At 43.5% G+C, this 19,780-nt stretch overlaps 1 protein-coding gene across 1 annotated transcript in view; it reads right to left on the reverse strand.

Annotated features, from left to right (window-relative positions):
* Positions 1-6,587: 6,587 nt before the first annotated feature.
* The window catches only part of ITGB3 (integrin subunit beta 3), a 50,586-nt gene continuing 37,393 nt past the window's right edge, over positions 6,588-19,780 (reverse strand). The window contains exons 11-15 of the mRNA XM_036837189.1: positions 19,149-19,371; positions 18,109-18,209; positions 15,910-16,029; positions 10,937-11,103; positions 6,588-9,452 (exon numbers count right to left, since the gene is read on the reverse strand). Of these exons, the coding sequence (XP_036693084.1) occupies positions 9,387-9,452; positions 10,937-11,103; positions 15,910-16,029; positions 18,109-18,209; positions 19,149-19,371 (677 nt within the window). The 3' untranslated portion in view covers positions 6,588-9,386. The remainder of the gene's footprint in view (positions 9,453-10,936; positions 11,104-15,909; positions 16,030-18,108; positions 18,210-19,148; positions 19,372-19,780) is intronic.

Consider the following 19,780-nt stretch of genomic DNA (forward strand, 5'->3'; position numbering starts at 1 on the left):
TTCTCCCTGCATCCTAGGCTCTCTCTGCTCTTCTGGTAGCTGTGTTCATTCTCTGGTCCGCTGTCCTTCCCCATCTGATCCCATTTCAATGTTATCTTCTATCCATCGTTTGAACACCTCCCGCCCTCCCTTTCTCCTAAAACATTCCATCCTGCTTCGCTACTATTACTTAGTAATGGACAGTGGCTCCAAGCTGTTTGTCCCACAACCTTACTGAGATTTGTTCTAGGCTGCCCTTCAGAGGACTAACTCTACTTTTGGAACAGATACTTTGTTTTTTTGCTGAAAATCAACTTTTCTTTTCATGCATCATGCAGATGAAATGATATTGGTGAAAGAAAATACACAAAGCAATTGTTCATGGCTTTCCGCAGGAGTCCCTAAAACGTCGTATGAATCCAATTCGATGAAATTAATCGTCTTTAAGGCTTGTTAAACTAAAGTTGTAAATGCTCGGTCAAGCAGAGTGTTTTGAAAATAGCCCATGATTTAAAGTATCTTTTCTTTACAAATATATAGGTAAAATTGTTCACATTGATCGATCCAACCTGAGCTCTCCATTATTTACATGTGGTGAACAGCATGTGCTTTAGAGACAGATGAATCCAAATTCAAATCCTGTTTATTCATTGCACCTGGTGGGGCAAATTACCCATGCTATCTAAGCCTCAATTTTCCCTGGATTGTGATAATTCAAAACTGTATGTATAGTACTCAATATGTTACCATAGTTAATTCCTTCAGGGATACTGCTATGATCATTTGTACCTTAAACCCTGCTCTGTAGACATTCTTTAGTACGTTCAAAATGTATACAGTTTATCTCCCTAAATAGTCTATATGTAATCTGAGTGCTGAGACCATGTCTTTTATTTCTGTAAACACCCCACTCTCCATTCCCTACTTCCCCACGCCCCCCACCTTGTTTACAGTCACCTCTATTAATGACTCATCCCATTTTCCACCAATTCATAAAGCATCAATTTCAAATGTGTAAGGACTCTAATGGCTGCAGTCTGTATGCTGATCAACAGACTATGAATGCTTTAAAAATCTTGAACACTTGTAGTTTTTTTAGCACTGAATCTATTCATGAGCTAGTTAGGTACTGTATTAGTCATAGACCGCCCCCCCCCCCAATAGCACCAAGTATATATTAGTTAGGATTAGATTCTTTTGCCGGTAACAGAAAATTCCTAAATAATAGTTGACTAAGCGAGACAGAATTTTGTTTCTCTCTCACATTCAAGAGGTTCAGAGATAGTCACTCCAGGGCTAATGTGTACCATAGTTGCAGGTACATAGGCTTCTTCTATTGTATTGTTCCAATGGTTTCTGTTCCAGGGGTGATTTAATGGAGCTACCTCAGGGTATCTTTCAATCAAACTAAAGACTCTAAAAATTTTAAGGTTATGCTTCTCAGATCTTCTCATTTAAACAATAGGGCTTCTAAAAAGCTGAAGGCTTTTTTCCTTCGGCAGAAGCTCAAGGTAGAGAAAGGTTTATCTCAAAGATATTTATGGATATGGCTTTTATCTCATGGACTGAACCCCAGTAAGATTCACAGGAAATTCACAATTTTAAAAGAGAATTGTACTGTCAGAAACACTGTCAGCTTGGCCTTAAAGAGACAGAGTACAGAAAGAAAAGAGGCCTTTGGACCCTCATGTTCTATGAGCAGGGAGCAGGCTGAGAAAACTATTTAGGTGCAAACACGGGCTACCTTTCATGAAAACAGGATGACTTAGAGGGTGTAACAAAGAGCCTACAGGGTAGAACCTAGAGCCATGGAGAATTATTCTGAGGCCTTGAAGGTGGAACTGCAAACCTGTACCTGAGTGAATTTGAGAATTGCAATGGACCAGGAACTTCTGTGCACCTCCTGTTTTCTGTCTGTTGGAACAGGAGTGTCTGTAGTAGTTATCCCGTCTATCCCACCATTTTACATTGGTTGTTGTAGGAAGGAAGCATATAGCTTTTTTCTTTAGTTCACGGGACTTCAGGTTGAGAGGTACTCAAGTAGCTGTATATGAGGAATTCACCCAAGAAGCCTATCTACCCCTGGATATATTTAGAGGATAAGACTCTGGACTTTGAGCTGATGCTTGTTAGTTTGCGACCTTGGGAGCTTCCCGGGGTGAAATCTGAAACCAGCCCCCCACATGAAGGGCAGGGAGAGACCAAAGAAAGAAAGAGGCAGACCACTCCACATTGGTAGGTGGCAGGTTTAATAAGCAAGGGAACTTACATACGAGGCTTGTCCTGGGAGGCTGCAAGACAAGTAGATCTCTGCACCCACCCACCAGAACCCTGAAAGTTTATATAGAGGCTCTGGGAAGTAGGAAGGGGCAGTATAGGGGTAGAGGATTAAGAAGTACAAACTATTATGTATAAAGTAAAAGTACAGCACAGGGAATATAGCCAATATTTTAAAATAACTATAAATGGAGTATAACCTTTAAAAATTGTGAATCACTCTATTGTAACTTATATAATATTGTACATCAACTATACTTCAATAAAATTTTTTTTTTAATTTTAAGTTTATATACAGGCTTTAACTAGGTTCAGTCATATATAACATCCGGACAGTCTCAACAACACCTTACTGTCTCAAGGCTACGTCCTTGAGAAAGTTCCCACTGTGGAAACAGTACAGTAGGCAAAATGTATATGCCAAGGACAGGCAAGGAAGTAAGGAAGCTCCAGTTGGCCAGGTTCAGCTTGTGGGTCATCCAGCAGTCTCATCTTCTTGATTACCTCCTCCAACAATGCTGTAATAGGGTAAGACTTGGGGGGCTTGGAAGGGGTGAGTTTATTTTGCATGTGGGAGGACTATAAATTTGTGACCATGGGACTTCCCTGCTGGTCCAGTGCGTAAGACTCCGTGCTCCCAATGCAGGGGGCCCGGGTTTGATCCCTGGTCGGGGAACTAGATCCCGCATGCATGCCACAACTTAGAGACCACATGCCGCAACTGAGTCCACACGCCGCAACTAAGAAGTCCGCATGAACAACTAAGAAGTCTGCATGCTGCTGCAGCAAACAGCCCGAATGCTGCAGCTAAGACCCGGCACAGCCAAAATAAATAAATAAATAAATAAATAAATAAATAAATAAATAAATAAATAAATATTTTTAAAAAATAATAACTTGTGACCAGAGGGTGGACTGTGATGATTTTAAAATATGTCCACAAATACTTTGATGCTTGTATTAGTTTTCCATTGCTACTGCAGCAAATTACCACAAACATCATGGTTTGTGGTAAAAAGCAGCAATTTTTTACCTTACATTTATGGAGGTCAGAAGTCCTAAATGGGTCTTACAGGGCTAAAGTCAAAGGCTGCATTCCTTCTGGAGGCTCTAGAGGAAAATCCATTCTTACCTTTGCCAGCATCTAAAGGCTGTGTTCATTCCTTGACACATGGCCATATCACTCTGACCTGCTTCCATCATTACATTTACTACTCTCATTCTGATCCTCTTGCCTTCCTCTTATAAGGACTCTTGTGATTAAATTAATCCTACCCAGATAATCCATGATAATTTCCCTATCTCAAGATACTTAATTACATCAGCAAAGTTCTTTATTCCATGTAAGGTAGCATATTCACTGGTTCTGGGGATTAAGATATGGATATTTTTGGCCGGGGGTGGGAGTGGTCACAGGCAATGATTTTGTCTACCACAAAGTTCTTCTTTTCAAGAAGTGGCGTCTAGTTCCCTCCCCTTGAATGTGGGCTAGATTTAGTGAGCTATTTATAGTAAAGAGTATGGCAGAGTGATGATGTGACACTTAAAAAAACTAAGTAATAAAAGACATTGCAGCTTTCTCCTTGCTCTCTCTTGGATTACTCACTTGTGGAAAAGCCAGATGACCTGCCACGTGAACACTCAAGCAGTCCTATGGAAATGTCCTATTGTCAATAGCCAGCATGCAACTGATGCCTCCTGCCAACAGCCATGTGAATAAACCATCCTGGGAGAGGATCCTCCAGCTCCTTTGAGCCTTCCGTTGACTGCAGCTCTGGCCAACATCTTGACTACAACCTCTCAAGAGACTCTGAGACAGAACCACCCAGCTAAGCCATTCCTGAATTCCTGAACACAGAAACTGCAAGACAGTGTTTGTTGTTTTAAGCTGCTAAAATTGTGTGGTAATTTGTCATACACCAGTAATCCCCTAGGTCACATCTTGATCCATGATGTCTGCTTACAGTCTAGCCATCATCTCTACATTCCAGCCTGCAGGAAGAAGGAAGGGGAGAAGAAAGTCATGCTCCCTCCCTTAAGTGGCACTTACTGGAAGTTGTGTGCACCTCTTTCATTAACATCTGTCAACAGATGGCCATCACACACCTAGCTTCAAGAGAGGCTAGGAAACAGTATTTATTCTGAGCAGCCATGTGGCCAGCTAAAAACTAGGAGTTCTAATACTATGTGGGGTGGTGAAAACAGATTCTGGAGCACAATTAGCCATCTCTGTCACAGTGGGTGATTATAAGGCTAAGGAAAAGTAAAGTCTGGCATCCATCCATCAACATTTTTCCTTTTTCTTAACAAAATATTTCCATCGGCCATCACATGATATTTATACAGGCATCACTCTGACCTCTCCAAAGAATCATGCCTATTGTGCTTGAGTCACAAAAAAACTAATATATTAGGTAAAACACAATGAATTGTGAAACTTTTTCCTTTCAAAGATATTTTCAGGGACACTGTTAAAGAATAATTTACAATGGAGGTTTTGCCTAAAGTCTCTTAAATTTCCTAAATTTTGCTTTCTAGATACTTACATTCCGTGTGCATTCTTTGGTATACTGTCCGAAAATACACAGCTAATGAAAAATATTTCCTCTATGCAAGAGGTTGGAGAGACATCACTATGACATTAGCAGCTGCAAGGAACATGGTCATGTTCCTGATCTATACTTTTCCTTTCACACACAATCCATTCTTGGATACCCACAGTAAGTGGATTTTAAAAATTTTATTTAACAGTATGGTTAACCCCGATCAAAAGGTTTAAAACTGCCTCCTTGTGTGCTTTAATCAAACTAAAACAAATTAGGAAAATGTATTTCCAGAATATATTATATTACAAAACCAAATAGAAATTATTTTTCAACAAGTATTAAATAGCTTATCTGCAAAGCATATATTGTTTCCTTACATCACTGTGAAAAATGAGGACATTGTAATTCCAAGAGAATCCGCTTATAATTGGTCCCAGTGGTCATTAGATGTCTATTATAATAGAATTCAAACTACAGAGGTCAAGAGTTAAAGGATTACACATATACTTGACATATTGCTTTCCATTTCTTTTTCACATAAAGTCCTCCATTTTCATCCATTTAGTCATCAGTTACCATGACGTAAATAAAACACTGAATCTTACAAAATTTCACCATATAAGGACTCAGTCTAGGTTCACATAATCTTTTTATGATGTCATGTACTGTATTGTGTTTTTAAAAATGTACATTATGTAAGGAATGTAAGACTCAAAGGCAAAGATAATAGATGTTCTATAAAGTACTTCAATGCCACACTGTCAGTGCTTAATAAGTTTTAAATAGCAAAAAGTGAAGTTACAAATTCAGGCAAAGATAATAAATGTTCTATCAAGTACTTCAATGCCACACTGTCAGTGCTTAATAAATTTTAAATAGCAAAAAGTGAAGTTACAAATTCTAAAGTCTTATTCTGGCATCCTATTGGATGATACTGTTAATAATTAAGATTTTGATCCTATCTCCTGTGAATTAACGCAGTAAGAGTATTTTCTTGCTTCAGCTTGGTACACACAAAAGGTTTTCTTCTATGCCGGCCAAGTATCCTGTTAGCGGTTTTTTTCCCCTGTGATTCTGATATATTACTTCTTTTGGTTTTTCATGGGAATTTGTGGCTGTGAGTGAACCCAACAACCCTGTGATTACTTAACTTGGAAAATGGATTGACAGTAGACTTTCATTTTGTGTGGGTAGATATTTGGTTTTCTTAATCTATCAGCCAAGGTATGTTCTTAATCTTTTAGTAACTGAGCTGACTTATTGTAAACTTCTTTCTAAGCCAGAAAGAATAGGTATGTGATTCCTTAAATCAGTGGTTCTCAAACCTGAGCATGCAAAAAAATCACCAGGGGGACTTAGATCATCTGGTCCTAGGGCCAACACTTTGAAACCCACTGCCTTAAATAAAAGTTGGGCATTTAAATGGTCCTGTAAGTAATTTGCCATTAAGCCTTTATTTTACTAATTTATGCTTCCTGCAAACAAAACCTAGACTAAATTGACAGTCTGGTCTGTTGAGATTATACAAGTTCCTAAAAAATCTCCAATTAAAAAAAAAAAACAACTCTGACTCTCATAACAGTAAAAATGTACTCATTTTGTTACTAAAGTCTAAAGAAAAGCTCTAGGTTCCAAAACTAACTTCAGTTCCCAGAATCATCATCATTCTGTTACATTTGGAAGCACGCTTGTTCTAAAATAATCATTTGTAAGGCAGTGACACTTACTCTTATTCACCCAAAGGAAACAGAAATAACAACACAGGAAGCACTGGGCAGCCTTAAGCCAATTCTTTTTGGAAAGCACATTTAATTCACCGTTGCACAACTCAAACAGAGGAGGTGGTTAGTAAGTCAGGAAGTCACGTAGGTAATTTCAACCAGGAATATTTAACAAAGAGAAGTATCTTGAAATCATGGATGGTCTAGGAATATCTGAGAGGTAAAGAACTGACTTCTTATGTGACAACTTGTCAGGAATGTTCAAAATTTCCCATTATTGTCCACAGACCCTGAGATTGAATGTAAAATATCTCCAAAAGAGCTAGGCACAAATAACTTCTTCGGGCTGTTTTGTCTGAGGCTAAAATACTATTTTGATGTTGACCCTACACAATGCCAAAACTGACTGCTGTTTGCTATCTCGGGAACACAGCTACAGCTTCTCCCCTCATACAAACAGTACCGATCTTCAAAGACTATAAGCCTCATTCCAGAAGCTCAGACAAGATTCTTACTGTTTGTTTCATCCTTTGAATACATGTTCCTCCTCCTTTGATACAGTTTCTTCATATAAACCATTTTATCTAAAGAAAGTGACCAACTGTTACTCCAGTGGAGTCTTTTCTCAGTAGCCAAAGGTTATAGTTAGATTCTAAACTTCTTGGATTCATGATCATCCCTCCCCATTTATCCCTCTACAACATAACCATCCTCAACAGGAAGGTGTAATCCATGAGTGAGGCAGGGCTCGGTCATCTGTCCTGTTCCTAATCCCAAGGCTTATTCTCAATGTTAACACATGGATACAGAAGACACATTTCAGCTAGTTCTTATGGAGTCCTCTTCCCCAATTCGTGGATGAAACCATGTGCAAAGTGAACAAAGAAATAATAACTAAGTGGAGCTTAAGTGCTACATCAGAAGACATAACTACCAACAAAAGTTGGAAAAGGGGTTCTGTGAGACGATAGAATGAAGCTTTTTCATTGAGAAAGGTGATATGCGATGACATCTGCTCTTGCCAGAGCCAGGTCTCCCAACTGAAAAAACAAACAGTATCAACATCCCACAGAATCCTGACTGCATGTTTGATGCCACAGTAAGTCCCAGCATCACAGACTGTTGATACTGAAAGATACCTCCTAGACTGGCTGGTCCAAACCCATCATTTTTCAAACTAGAAAACTGAGCCCCAGGGAAAAGAAAGTAACTTGCTTTAATTAAGGTTAAAGTTCCTTAGCTGCAACACTGAGGCCAGGACTTAGATTTTCTGACCATCAGACCGCTGTTTTTAGGCCCTTCCCTTTTTCTTGGGGAGTGGTGGTGGTGGTTAACGCTGAACGAATGTAAACACCAATGGAGTTTTTCTGCTTTTGCTAGAAAAAAAGAACAGCCCCTTTACCTCCTCCTGCTTGGGAAAGGTCCAGCATGTCCATGTGTCCATCCCCACAGGCTTCAGGGATGAGAGAGCCCTTACAGACCCAGCAACTGGGCAGCAACTTGCTATGAATGATGCCAAGTGGGAGTGTCTGCATCCAGCCCAAGTCTGTGTGGCTTTTCACCCTTTTCTTCTTCATCATCAAATCACAAATATAATGCAAGTGTGTTTATATCTATGCTCCTTTAGATTAAACAAGCCTCATCATGGTTTCAGGTGCCCCAATGAGAAAAATAAAACAAAATTGCACTTGTGGCCTCTCAGATTAAAGACTGAGTTAAAATGAGGTTGCCCATAGGAGAATGGGCCACACATGCTGATACGACTGGCCCATCATTCCACCCTGGCACTTATGCCCAGCAGACTCAAAGACCCATGGGAATGACTCCTTCACAAGACACCCAAGAGGTAGATAAATGCAATCAGCCCCATGGGTGGATGTAGCACACAGAAGCACAGGGTTGGGTGTGTGGAGGTGCCTTGGACACGAGACAGAGGGCCTGAAGGGTGAGGCCAGACCTCTGGCTCTAACCATAGCACTCTCCCTGGAAGGAAAAGCTTCTGGTCATGAGAGAAATTCCCAGTATGTAGCAAATGTCTATAGTAGTGAGAGGGTGGAATAGGAGGTAAAGAGGTGTTGCTGGTCTAAGGGTGACACACTTTTTCTACACGAATCACTAGGGTAGAGCTGTCAATGAGGCAAATCTGAAGGGTTATGATTATGAACTGGGGAACTCGGGCACCTTAACCCCAGGCCATGCATGACCCGTGGGTGACCCTGCCATCCTCACTCCCAACAGACTGAAGAATAGGTAGCAAGGACTTCCTTTAGGAGAGAACCATGCTGGATTGAGGTGATGGCCAAGACAGGCAGCTCTGATGGTTCAGCTCTCCCCGGATTTCTCCTTCTGCCTGAGGGAAGGGAGAGGAGCTAGGGGCATGGATGACACAGCAAGGCTGCAAAGCCTGGAAGTTCCTACCAGAGCTGCTGAGAGTCAGGCCCAGGAACCATGAACACAGGGTAAACCAAGGTCCCTTCCTCTGAAATGAGAGGCCTTGGCCCTGCCCTCCAGGGCAGGAATGGCCTGAGAAGGAAAGCTGGCTTCCCACTGAGGTAATGAAGAATACCTGCTCAGGTACGTAGGTCACCCTCAGGTTAAGCAGGAAGACTCCCTGAAGGAGGTGTTCTGAGGACAAAGGCTGAGGAGCTCTGCTTATCTGGGACACATCACAAGTTTTAAGTTACACACTCTCCCACACGCAGCACACTCACACGCACACACACACAGAGACCCACATTCTTCCAACCCACCCCACTCCAAGCCCCCAATTCCGCCCCACAGGTATTGCCCCTGTAAACACGACAGCAGAGACACCCACAATCCTGGGACAGTCTGATAGTGATCTGAGGATGACTGCTTGTCATTAAGTGCCCCGATAGGTGATGTTGGTGAAGGTGGACGTGGCCTCTTTATACAGTGGGTTGTTGGCCTGCGGAGAGAACAGAAAAATGTCTTACAGTGAATTCCTCAATTCTTCCCTACCCTCAGGGTTTACATGTCATCTGAGATGTTTACCCAAGACACTCTTCTCTGGGATACACCATCGATGGACAGCTTGACGCTCATAGTACTCACACATTTGCTCTTAAGGAGGGAATGGATAGGAAGTAAGAGGAGAGAGAAAGTGGAATGCTATCCTGCCACCATGCCTAAGGGGTTAAATTCAGCCCATCACTTTTGGTGAAACCAAAACACTTCAAGATAGCTTTTAGCCAGTATTTCCTATTTCCTCCTTCCCTATAAACTCTCTCTTTTGCCCTTCTCCCCTTTTTTCTTGGTTGTGACTGTGTGGGCAGAGAAGAGAAATGTAGCAGGCGGTGGTTGGAACATATAGGACCACATTTGCTCTAATAATTCTTAATCTGTTTTCATCTCATCCCTCAAGCACTACCCACAAACTGTCATGTTTTCAGGAAAAAGGTCCTCACAATAATTTGGTTTCCCAAATTATTTTCTAACAAAAAGTGACAAATCCCATTAGGTCTAGTAGTCCTTAGTGGTAGCCTCAAGAAACAGAGCACATTCTCATGTGCCTCAGAGAGTCAGGATTTCTACATCATCCGAACAGAAACATCGCAGTTTCTTGGGACCCTTGAGTACGATGGCCTGAGGTCACCATCCAATGGGAACAAACTTTCAGCCTAACCTCAGATATTCAGGGAGTCGGTCATTTGGAAGGTCTGGAAAAAAGTTAAAATGTGGAACATGAGCCAAAGGAGAACAGAGTAAACTTAAGTATATAGAAGGTTCTCAATAAATGCTTGTTTGATTGGATTCAATTAGGATAAACTTCAGGGAGCATACTTTTAAAAGGCTGACCCCAAATAATTCCTATCATAACCTAACTCCCTCCCACAATCAGGGAAGCTGCTTAACTTCTCTATACTCAGTTTCTTTGTCTATAAAATGGGAATAATAATGTCACCTACCACACAGGGCTGTTACAGAGATGAAATAAATTAATACATAAAAAGCAATTAGAACAGTTCCTGGTACATGGTAAATCCTCAGTAAATGTTAGTTATTATTATCTGTCTCTGTTTGTGTTTAATGCTTTCATCAGTATATAATGTATTACTATATGTCCTCAGTGTAGGATTCTCAAGTTTGTTCTGTCTCCCTCACTCAGAGAATAAGTTTCCTTTTCATCACTTCGCAGTGTCCAGAGCAGAGCTGAGCCCTATCTGTGCTCAGCTGGTACTCACTGATGCGGCAGAGAGAGAATCAGGTGGTTTCCAAGAAGCATAAGGACAACAGGACAGTTAGACCATCTCTCAGTTTCCAGAACAGAGGTTAACTGGGAAACTATGGTGCTGGCTGAAGCTGACCACCCTAAATAAGCATCTGCTGCTTCCTCTTGAGACTCTTGAACCAGAGACTCAAGAAAATGCCCAGCTCAGCCCAGCCTCTTACTGTGTCCCATTTGGCTCTGGCTCTCTCTTCCTCAAATTTAGCAAACTCCTTCCGGTCATGGATGGTGATGAGGAGCTTCCAGATGAGCAGAGTAGCAAGGCCGATGAGCAGAATGGCCCCCATCACTGAAAGCAGGACCACCAGGATGTCAGGACCCTTGGGACACTCTGTCAGGAGAGAGCACAGAGCAGGGTGGTTGGCAATGGAACAGGAATCATTCGAATTGGCTATAAATAAGATCTTCTTGACAAAGTAATAAAGTATTGGGTTGGCCAAAAAGTTCGTTTGGGTTCTTCCGGCCGATGTTATGAAAAACCCGAATGAACTTTTTGGCCAACTCACACTAGAAAGTTATCTAAAGGGAACAGGACTTATAAAATAAGCCAATTAATTTTTTAAAGGAGGGGGTTACAAGCTTTAGAGCAGCAATAATCTGTCCTGGTTGTTTTAAATCAGAGGTTGTTAGTTGGTCACCCACAGGTGGAATCTAGCCTACTCTGTGTGAGTTCACACAATTGGTTTTTGTTTTTTAATTTTTTAAAATAAATTTATTTATTTTTGGCTGCGTGGGGTCTTTGTTGCTGTGCGCGGGCTTTCTCCAGTTGCGCAAGCGGGGGCTACTCTTCTTTGCGGCGCGCGGACTTCTCATCGCGGTGGCTTCTCTTGTTGTGGAGCACAGGCTCTAGGCGCACGGGCTCAGTAGTTGTGGCGCACGGACTTAGCTGTTCCCCGGCATGTGGGATCTTCACGGACCAGGTCTCGAACCCGTGTCCCCTGCATTGGCAGGCGGATTCTTAACCACTGCACCACCAGGGAAGACCCACACAATTGTTTATTAAAAATTTGATTTTGTGGGCAACATTGAATAATCAGGAGATTCTCCCCTTAGAACTTCAGATTCTTCTTCTCTTTAAAAAAAAAAAGTCAAAAGACCTAGAAACACTGAACCTATATTTTTATAGGGTTGTAAATGGCTAGGGCTGAGGAGCAGCTGCCCCTTTTAGATGGGACATGTTTTTTAGTTTGCCAGACTCCTCACTACTCTCTCTTTTCTCCACTAAACAGAGGCAAAGTGTGACTTGTCATTGAGTTTGTGCCACTGTGGGCTCTGGAGCCAGACTGCCTGGGTGTGAATCCTGGCTTTCCACTTACTCTGCTATATGACCTTTGATAAATTATTTAACCTTTCTGGGTGTCTGTTTCCCATTTCTCCATCTCTAACAGTAATAGCCCCGACTTCAAAAATTTATTATGAGGAATAATTAAGTTAAATATATTGAAAGAACTCAGAACAGTGCCTGGCAGAGTCAGTGCTCAATAAATATCAGCTACCATTATTACTGGTGTCCCTGTTTTCCCTAATTTACTTACCCAGCTCCTGTAGGCATTTGAGTTAGTTGCCCTAGTTCAGATATTTAACAGCCCCGAGGGCTGGGAACCAATGACCATTTTAGCATACTTTGAGACTAGGAGGTCTGCCAGCCAAGACAATATTTTGGGTTTCTTCCCAAAATATTCAGTCATCCAAAATCCTAACCCTATTGAGAACCGACTTCCTGTTCAATCCCAGTCAACAACCAACAAAAACAGAGGCACGTCACCCCTCTGAGGGCCAAGACGAGCTTGCTCTGAACAGCTCTGCTTCCCATCAACCACAGACGTCTGATGAGTGACCTCGCTCCGGTAACTTCCCAGGTGTTATGTAATTAGGTGTTTGTATATGTGAGTATTGATGGGCCTGGACAGGAGTCACACCTACTTTCCACAGTGTCTCCCACCTTCTTCTCTAAACATATACACTATGCTCACCACACACTACCCCAAAACAGCCACCACCAGAATCCAAGCTGGCTATTTCCCATCCCACCAAATTACAACCTGTCTATAATTAAAGAAATGTCTGGAGAGAGGCTGTGAGGTTCCAGTGTCCGAGGTCCTAGGAGTAAAGGGCCCCTGTTCTTCTGGGAAAAGCAGTTACGAATTCTCTGGAAGACTGAGGTAGGGCTGACCCTCAGACCTCAAAGTGGAATCTCTTCAATGTTACATGTCAGTACAGGCAGGACAGGTAGAATGCCAGATCTTCAGGGGAAAAATTAAATCTCTTAGCCGTCTGTCCTGAAGGGGGTGGATGGCAGGCTTCCTGGAAGCAGACACAAGATCAGGTGGTCTCTGGAGGGTCCTCCCAGCCACAATGATGATGACCCACGGCGGGTGATGACCCAAGGTCAGGGAAGACAGGGTAGGGTTAGCAGACTTGACAAACAAAAGTACAGGAAGTCCAGTTAAATTTGAATTTCAGATAAATAACAAATAACTTTTTAAGTATGTACCACATATTGCATGGGACATATTGTATTTTATCAGGCAACACTATCTGGAAGTGATGAGGGCTCAGCTCAGGGGAGCTCATACCCTGAGGGCTGAACACCACTTGGCCAATGCCAAACTCTGGTGGTGCCCTCTTCACTGCCCTGCAGTGGCTCAGCCCTTCAAAAAGGACATCTGCAAGGGCATGAGTCAGGGAAGAGAATGAGAATAATCTCCTCCTACACTCAGGGCCCCAGACGCTGCCTTCTTCTAAAAGCCAGAGACCCTGAAAATGATTGGAGGTGGGGGTGAGAGGAGAGGCAGAACTTGGAATTCCAGGACGGCAAGGTAGGAAACGTAGGTCTAGCGTCCCATCTCCTAATGTGGAGGAAGGGGTCTACTGGCAGTAAGCCTAAAAAGTTACCCTCCGCTCTGTTAACTAGTTACGTGTTACCATCCCAGTTGTCATCTTCGTTCCCCACAACTCCAGGCAGTAGATTCCAGTCTCAGAATACCAGGTCAAATGATTTTGGTAAGTGATACAGCAGGAGCACCAGCCGGATTGTTATAACAAAGAGATGAAGTAATGTTAAACCCCAAAGCAAGAACACACTGTCCTTCTGTAATGAGAAGGGACAATGGTACAGATCAGGAGGTTGTGGAAAAATCCATTTAATGTGTTAACACAGGTGGATGGGAAAGTGTGAGGAAGTCATGGCCAAACTAACCTACATCTGCTCCCCCAGAGAGATATACCCAGACTCTTCCCTCTCCACTTCCCCACGCCAGCCTTCCCTGAGTCACAAAACAAAACTAAGGTGATGCCCTTTCCTTACCTTCCTTCTCCCTTATAAAGGATGAGAGTTCTGGAAAGGCTGATGAACAATACCACAAATGGGGACCCCATGCTTTCCTCTACCCACGGGGACAGCAACACCCTGGGTGACACAGATGTAGCCCTCTTCCCACCTTCAACCCCTCCCTTCTTTAAGCAGCTAAAATTCTCCCAACAGACATTAAGATGTATATAAGTCTGTCTGTCTCCTAGGAATAATCAGTCCTATTAATTCATTCAAAAACTGTGTATTAAGTATCTTCTCTGTAAATGACTGAGCCAAGTATGGGGATATAACAGTAGATAAGACCGACACCATTCCCGTGTTCATGGAACTTATGATCAGCTGAGGGAGACTGGTGATTAAAGAAGCAATTTGATAGTGTGATGAAGGGCCATCTAAAGGGAAGCACAGCTGCTGTGAGAATCAAACAGGTCACCAAATCTAGTCCTCGGAATGGAGGCTGGAGGAGGTCCGAGATGGCTCATCAGGGGACGTGATATATCTAAAGCAGAGGCATTCAAACACTGGGGAATTTATCACAGTTACCAGGAGCATTAACAAAGAACACAGAGGCATAGGCTTGTGGAAGTAAGACAGGCCTCAGGACTCTGGATTTTTTAACAAGGGAACATACAAAAGTTTGAGAACCACTGCCCTAAAGCAGGGGCCAGCAAACGACAGCCAGTAAGCCAAATGCAGCTGGCCACCTACTTCTGTAAACGCAGCCAGACCCCTTCATTTGCATATAGTCTATGGTTGCTTTCCTGCTACTGTGTCAGAGTTGAGTAGTCACAGCAGAGACCATCTGGCCCACAAAGCCTAAAATATTTAATATCTGGCCCTTTACAGAAAAAGTTTGCTAGCCACTGGTCTAAAGAATGATTTGAAGAAATTCCTACGGCTGTAAAGAATGTCCAGTGACCAATTGATTTACCCTCTGCCTTCAGACATTGTTTCTTCACTCCCGAAAGTTCTTGCCCACCCCTCCCATCCCCAACGGCCGTCATACTGTAGCCTTTATCCCTCTGCAGTGTCATTACCGATTTACATGCCTCTCTCCCCCGTGGTCTGTGAGTACCACATCCGCCTTATTTACTGTTATATCCCCAGCACCTAGCCCACTGCCTGATATATAATAAGTACTCAAAAATATTGTCAAATGATTCATCACTGAGTCCGTTGTTTAAGGGAAAGAAAGGAGATGAAGGAAATAAGGGGAAGCAAGCAAATCTACCATGCTGGATGGTGACAAACCTGTGGTGGGTCTGTGTATGACGGGATGAGCTCTCCTGCTTCCAGAGGGTCTTGAGAACAAGAGGTAACTTTTCAGCGTTCAAGGCAGCCTTGGGCTGGTGCCTCAAACCCTTAACCACATCTTGTGGTGAAGCTGGCAAGGGCAGCTTGCCCTCAAACCTCAGGCCTTCCTCTGAAGCGGCAAGCAGGTTGCTCTTGGCAACCATTTAACTTTTAGAAGAGCAGATGCCTTGTGCTGGAAAGTGCTAGAATTGAAATTCCCTACTTCTTAACATTATCACCTCAAAAAACACCATGCTATATATACTCTGTTCCTTGATGAGCTCCATACCTCCCTTCTTCCTCTCCTTACCCACCTTCTTATTTTTCTATCTCCTAAATTAGCAAGTCATTTCTTGCCAATATTTGTATTTATATACCCCCACACCCAGATAACAGGCCCTGACTTATCACTTGTAAGGTCAGGTTTAATCTGGCTGCTCTGTTTAAGAGGAGTGATGGGTGGAAATAACTGTCTGATATTGGTCTCCCTCTCCCTGTGGGGCAGGGTCGGGACCCTCAGGGTTCACTCACCGGGCTCTTCTACCACATACAGGATGGACTTCCCACTGGAGTCTTCATAGTACTGGAATCTGACGACACAGTCCTCTTCATTCTTGTAGGTACAATTCACAGCATCCTTTCCAGTGTCCTCTGGGGGAGGTGGAAAGATGGGAGAATGAAAAACAAGTCAATTCCGGAAAGATGGAGCCACCTCCAAAGCCAGTCATGGGACGTCTGGGAAAGCACGTGACAGGAAACCGTATGCCTGACATTAGGCAAGATGCCTAGATTTGACAGGGCTGTGGTGCCTGGCAATTGCCTCTAGATGACCCTCGCTGATGTACTTTGTCCCTCACAGGCCCTTTTCGGTTCTTATTCTTTCCTCTGGAAGGGACATGACATAAAAGTATTAAATAAGCTGATTCAAAACCTGGCTCTATCACCTACCAGCTATGTGATCTTGGCTAAGTTACTTGACCTCATCGAATCTCTCTCTTCTTCTAATCGAAGAAAAGATACCCTCACTCACAGGGATGGTTGAGAATCAAACAGCATGAAGTAAACTACCTAACACACAGTGGGCTTTCCCTTCCCCCTCTTTCCTTTCTCTGCTTGCTCAATGAGTCTCAATAGTTTGTTTACTCAGCCCTTATATTTCTTCTATTTCTGCTTCCAATCCAGTGTTCCTCTCCAGAGACATCTCCTCTTCTCTGACTCCCATCATGTTTTGTTGGCTTCATCCCTTCTAATTCTAAAACCTGTTATTCTGACTGTGAAACTATGGCTTACCCTCCACCAGCTGCACTATGCCCTACAAGACTAAGCAAATGTACCAAGGTCACACAGCAAATAAGTGATGGAGTAGGACTAGGACGTGAGTCTCAAAGCACATCCTACGGACTTTAACTCAATATGCCTTCAGTAAACCAGTAGTATTATAGGACAGTAGAAAGAGTAAGGGTTTCAGGATTTAGTTCTGATCTTAACTCACCACTAATTTGCTTGGGCAAGTTACTTAACTTTCTTGAGATTCAATTTCCTTATCCTCAAAATGAAGATAACAATAGTACTAAGTTCGACTTTACTAGGTTGTTGGGAGAAGAATAAGATAATGTGCATGAAAAGATACTTTTATAATTTGTATGAGTTATAAAATTCCATACAAAGAAGCATTTATTTTTATGGTTATCATGGTGGGGGGCTGGGGTACTTACCGACTAACTTGGAATACCCATCTGGTCTAGATGATAAAAATATCTCCTATCTCAGCAGCCTGTTCCATCTAAGCTAATCATAGGAAGCCTGGTCTCCTCCAGAGGAAAAACTGTCTCTTCAAACTCAATCCCCAAATCACTACCCTCACTCCAGCCCCACTTTTGATATTAGCCAAAGGGTCCAGAGATCTAACTCTTTCCCATAACACCCCACCCAGAAGCTGGCTGGCTAGCTGTGTATTACTGTGGCTCTCACTGAAAATGTGTTTCTTGCCTTCATGGGAGATCACCATCTCCAGAGAGATTGCCATCTCCTGGCACCACCCAATGCCTAGCTGGCCCAGATAACCACGTCAGGTATGTGACAGCAGCAAAGATCATCTCCTTTTAAGTCAAGATGAAATACAAACCAGAATAATTGCAGGCAAGAGTTTTGCTCTCCATCATGTTTCTATCTGTCTTACTCCAGGAGGGGCTCTGGAGAGCCAAAAGGGCTTCAGGCTAATGATTTTGGCTACAAATCCATAAGGGCGAAGGTTTCCCTCTAAACCAGCAAAGCTGTATGCCTGGGCATTGCTTAACACTCTTAGTTAGATAAACTTAGTAAATGATTACTAGCCTACTAAGCTAAGATTATCATGGGCAACCACTTCTTCACTCTGTGCCTCAGTTTCTTCATCTGTAAAATGGGGTACATTATCTTCCTTTCCTTGGGGTGGTAAAGTTAGAGTTGCCTGATTTATACATACTTTAAAGGTTATTTGCAGGATTTTGCTGAGCCCGTGGGCTCTGGGAAGCAGAAGGGGAAGGGACTGCTGAACAGATTAGTAAAGATGCAGGAGGACTCTCAAGAAAGCCAGCTTTTAAGTGCCTACTGTACATCAGGCCTTCACAACATGCCTTTGAGGTAGGAATTACTCTTCCCTTTTACAGATGAGACTTGGATAGGTTATGGGATTAAATCGGAAAAATTTAGAACGTGGGTGTGTGCAACTGTATGACATGCCGAACTTACTAAGCTCCTTCACAGGCTCAATCTCATCACGACAGTAACGGCTGCAGGTATTCTCCTCGTATAGGGCTCCTCGGTTAAACTTCTTACACTCCACGCACTCTCTAAAGGAGAGAGGATATAGGGATGAAGGCAGGGAAGGAACAAACCTAAATGCGTTTCAGTCTGGCTCTGCCCGCCATACACCAGGAAAACTGTTCCACCCCAGAAAACAAACACAAACAAAAACATCTGTAAGACAATCCTGGGGTCCCAGATAGTCACGTCTGGAGTTCGGGGTGGGAGTGCCCTCCTCACCTATAGGTAAGGCCAGGTAGGCAGAGGCCCCCGGTAACTTCATTAAACTTCTTTATGTCCCATCCAAGACTGTGACAGGAGGGCGAACCCTACGCCACTTCTGGGAGCCTTAAAGTCAGAAATGGTCTCATAATTTGGGGGCCCGGTGCAAAATGAAAATGTCAGGTTCCTTATTCAAAACTTAGTAGGAATTTCAAAACAGTGACAGCAGAACATTAAACGAAGCGTAGAGCCCTTCCAAGCACGGGGTTCTGTACAAATGTGCAGGTTGCACGCCCATGAATCCAGCTCTGCTTAAAATAGTAAGAGAAACAGCAGTGCCACAGGCCTGGTCTAGCAGGGACTTCCTCTGACGCCCAGATGAGGGACATTTGCAGCGGTGAACTTCTCCTGTTTCACACAGTGTCCTCCGTAACCCCAGCCCCGCATCCCGCACAGAATCAGAACATCAGCACTGGAACATTCCCCAGGAGTCACCTGCTTTAGCCTTCCTCCCAACTCAGGGATTCAGGATCCTGCCTAAAAGAGAGGTTTCTCCAACAGCAGTCCAGCCGGTACTACTCTGTCCCCTTCACGCTTGGCTCTACCTCCAGTTTTCCCCCAAGTTTTCAATGGAAAGAGGAAAGCTAGTCATTTGCTGTGACAGTCTCCTCTCCCTAAAGCTTTGGTGAGTCAGAGAGAACCTGCATAGTCTGGGGGACCCCCAGACACTCAACTCTCTCCAACTCACTCCTCTGCCCACTCACTTCTTAAAGGTGCAGGCATCAGGGCAGGTGGGACACTTCTCACAGGTGTCCCCGTAGGAGCCCGGCTGGATGCAGACGCAGCTGCCGCATTCACACTTGCCCCGCCCGCTGCACAGCAGCCCATTGCTGGACATGCAGGTGTCCGTGCGTGTGGTACAGTTGCAGTAGTAGCCGGTCCAGTCGGAGTCACACAGGCAGTCCCCACAGCTGCACTGGCCGTGGCCTGAAAACACACAGCCCAAGGGGGCAGACCAGCCAGTGAGGCCCCACCCCAGGACAGCATCGTGGCTTTACCCCTCCTCACATTGCCACACTTTCACCCCCACACTGAGCCGTTAATCATCTTCTACACTGTCCTCATAGCCTCATACTTCTCTGCATGCTGTTCCCTCTGTCTAGATGCCCTTTCATCCTGTGACCACTACCAAACTCCTACTCACCCTTCAAAGCCCAACCCAAATGTTCCTTTCCCTCCATAACTTTTCCTGACCTCCCCAGGCCAAATCAACTGTCTGCCCATGTGCTCTCCCAGCACTTATAAATACCTCTATTTCAACCCTGATATTCAACCCATTTGCTTGCTTATCTGTTTCTCTTTCTGGATTGTGAGCTCCCTGATGGGGGAGCACATA

This window comes from Balaenoptera musculus, chromosome 20, assembly GCF_009873245.2.
Source record: "Balaenoptera musculus isolate JJ_BM4_2016_0621 chromosome 20, mBalMus1.pri.v3, whole genome shotgun sequence".
NCBI classification, from domain to species: domain Eukaryota; kingdom Metazoa; phylum Chordata; class Mammalia; order Artiodactyla; family Balaenopteridae; genus Balaenoptera; species Balaenoptera musculus.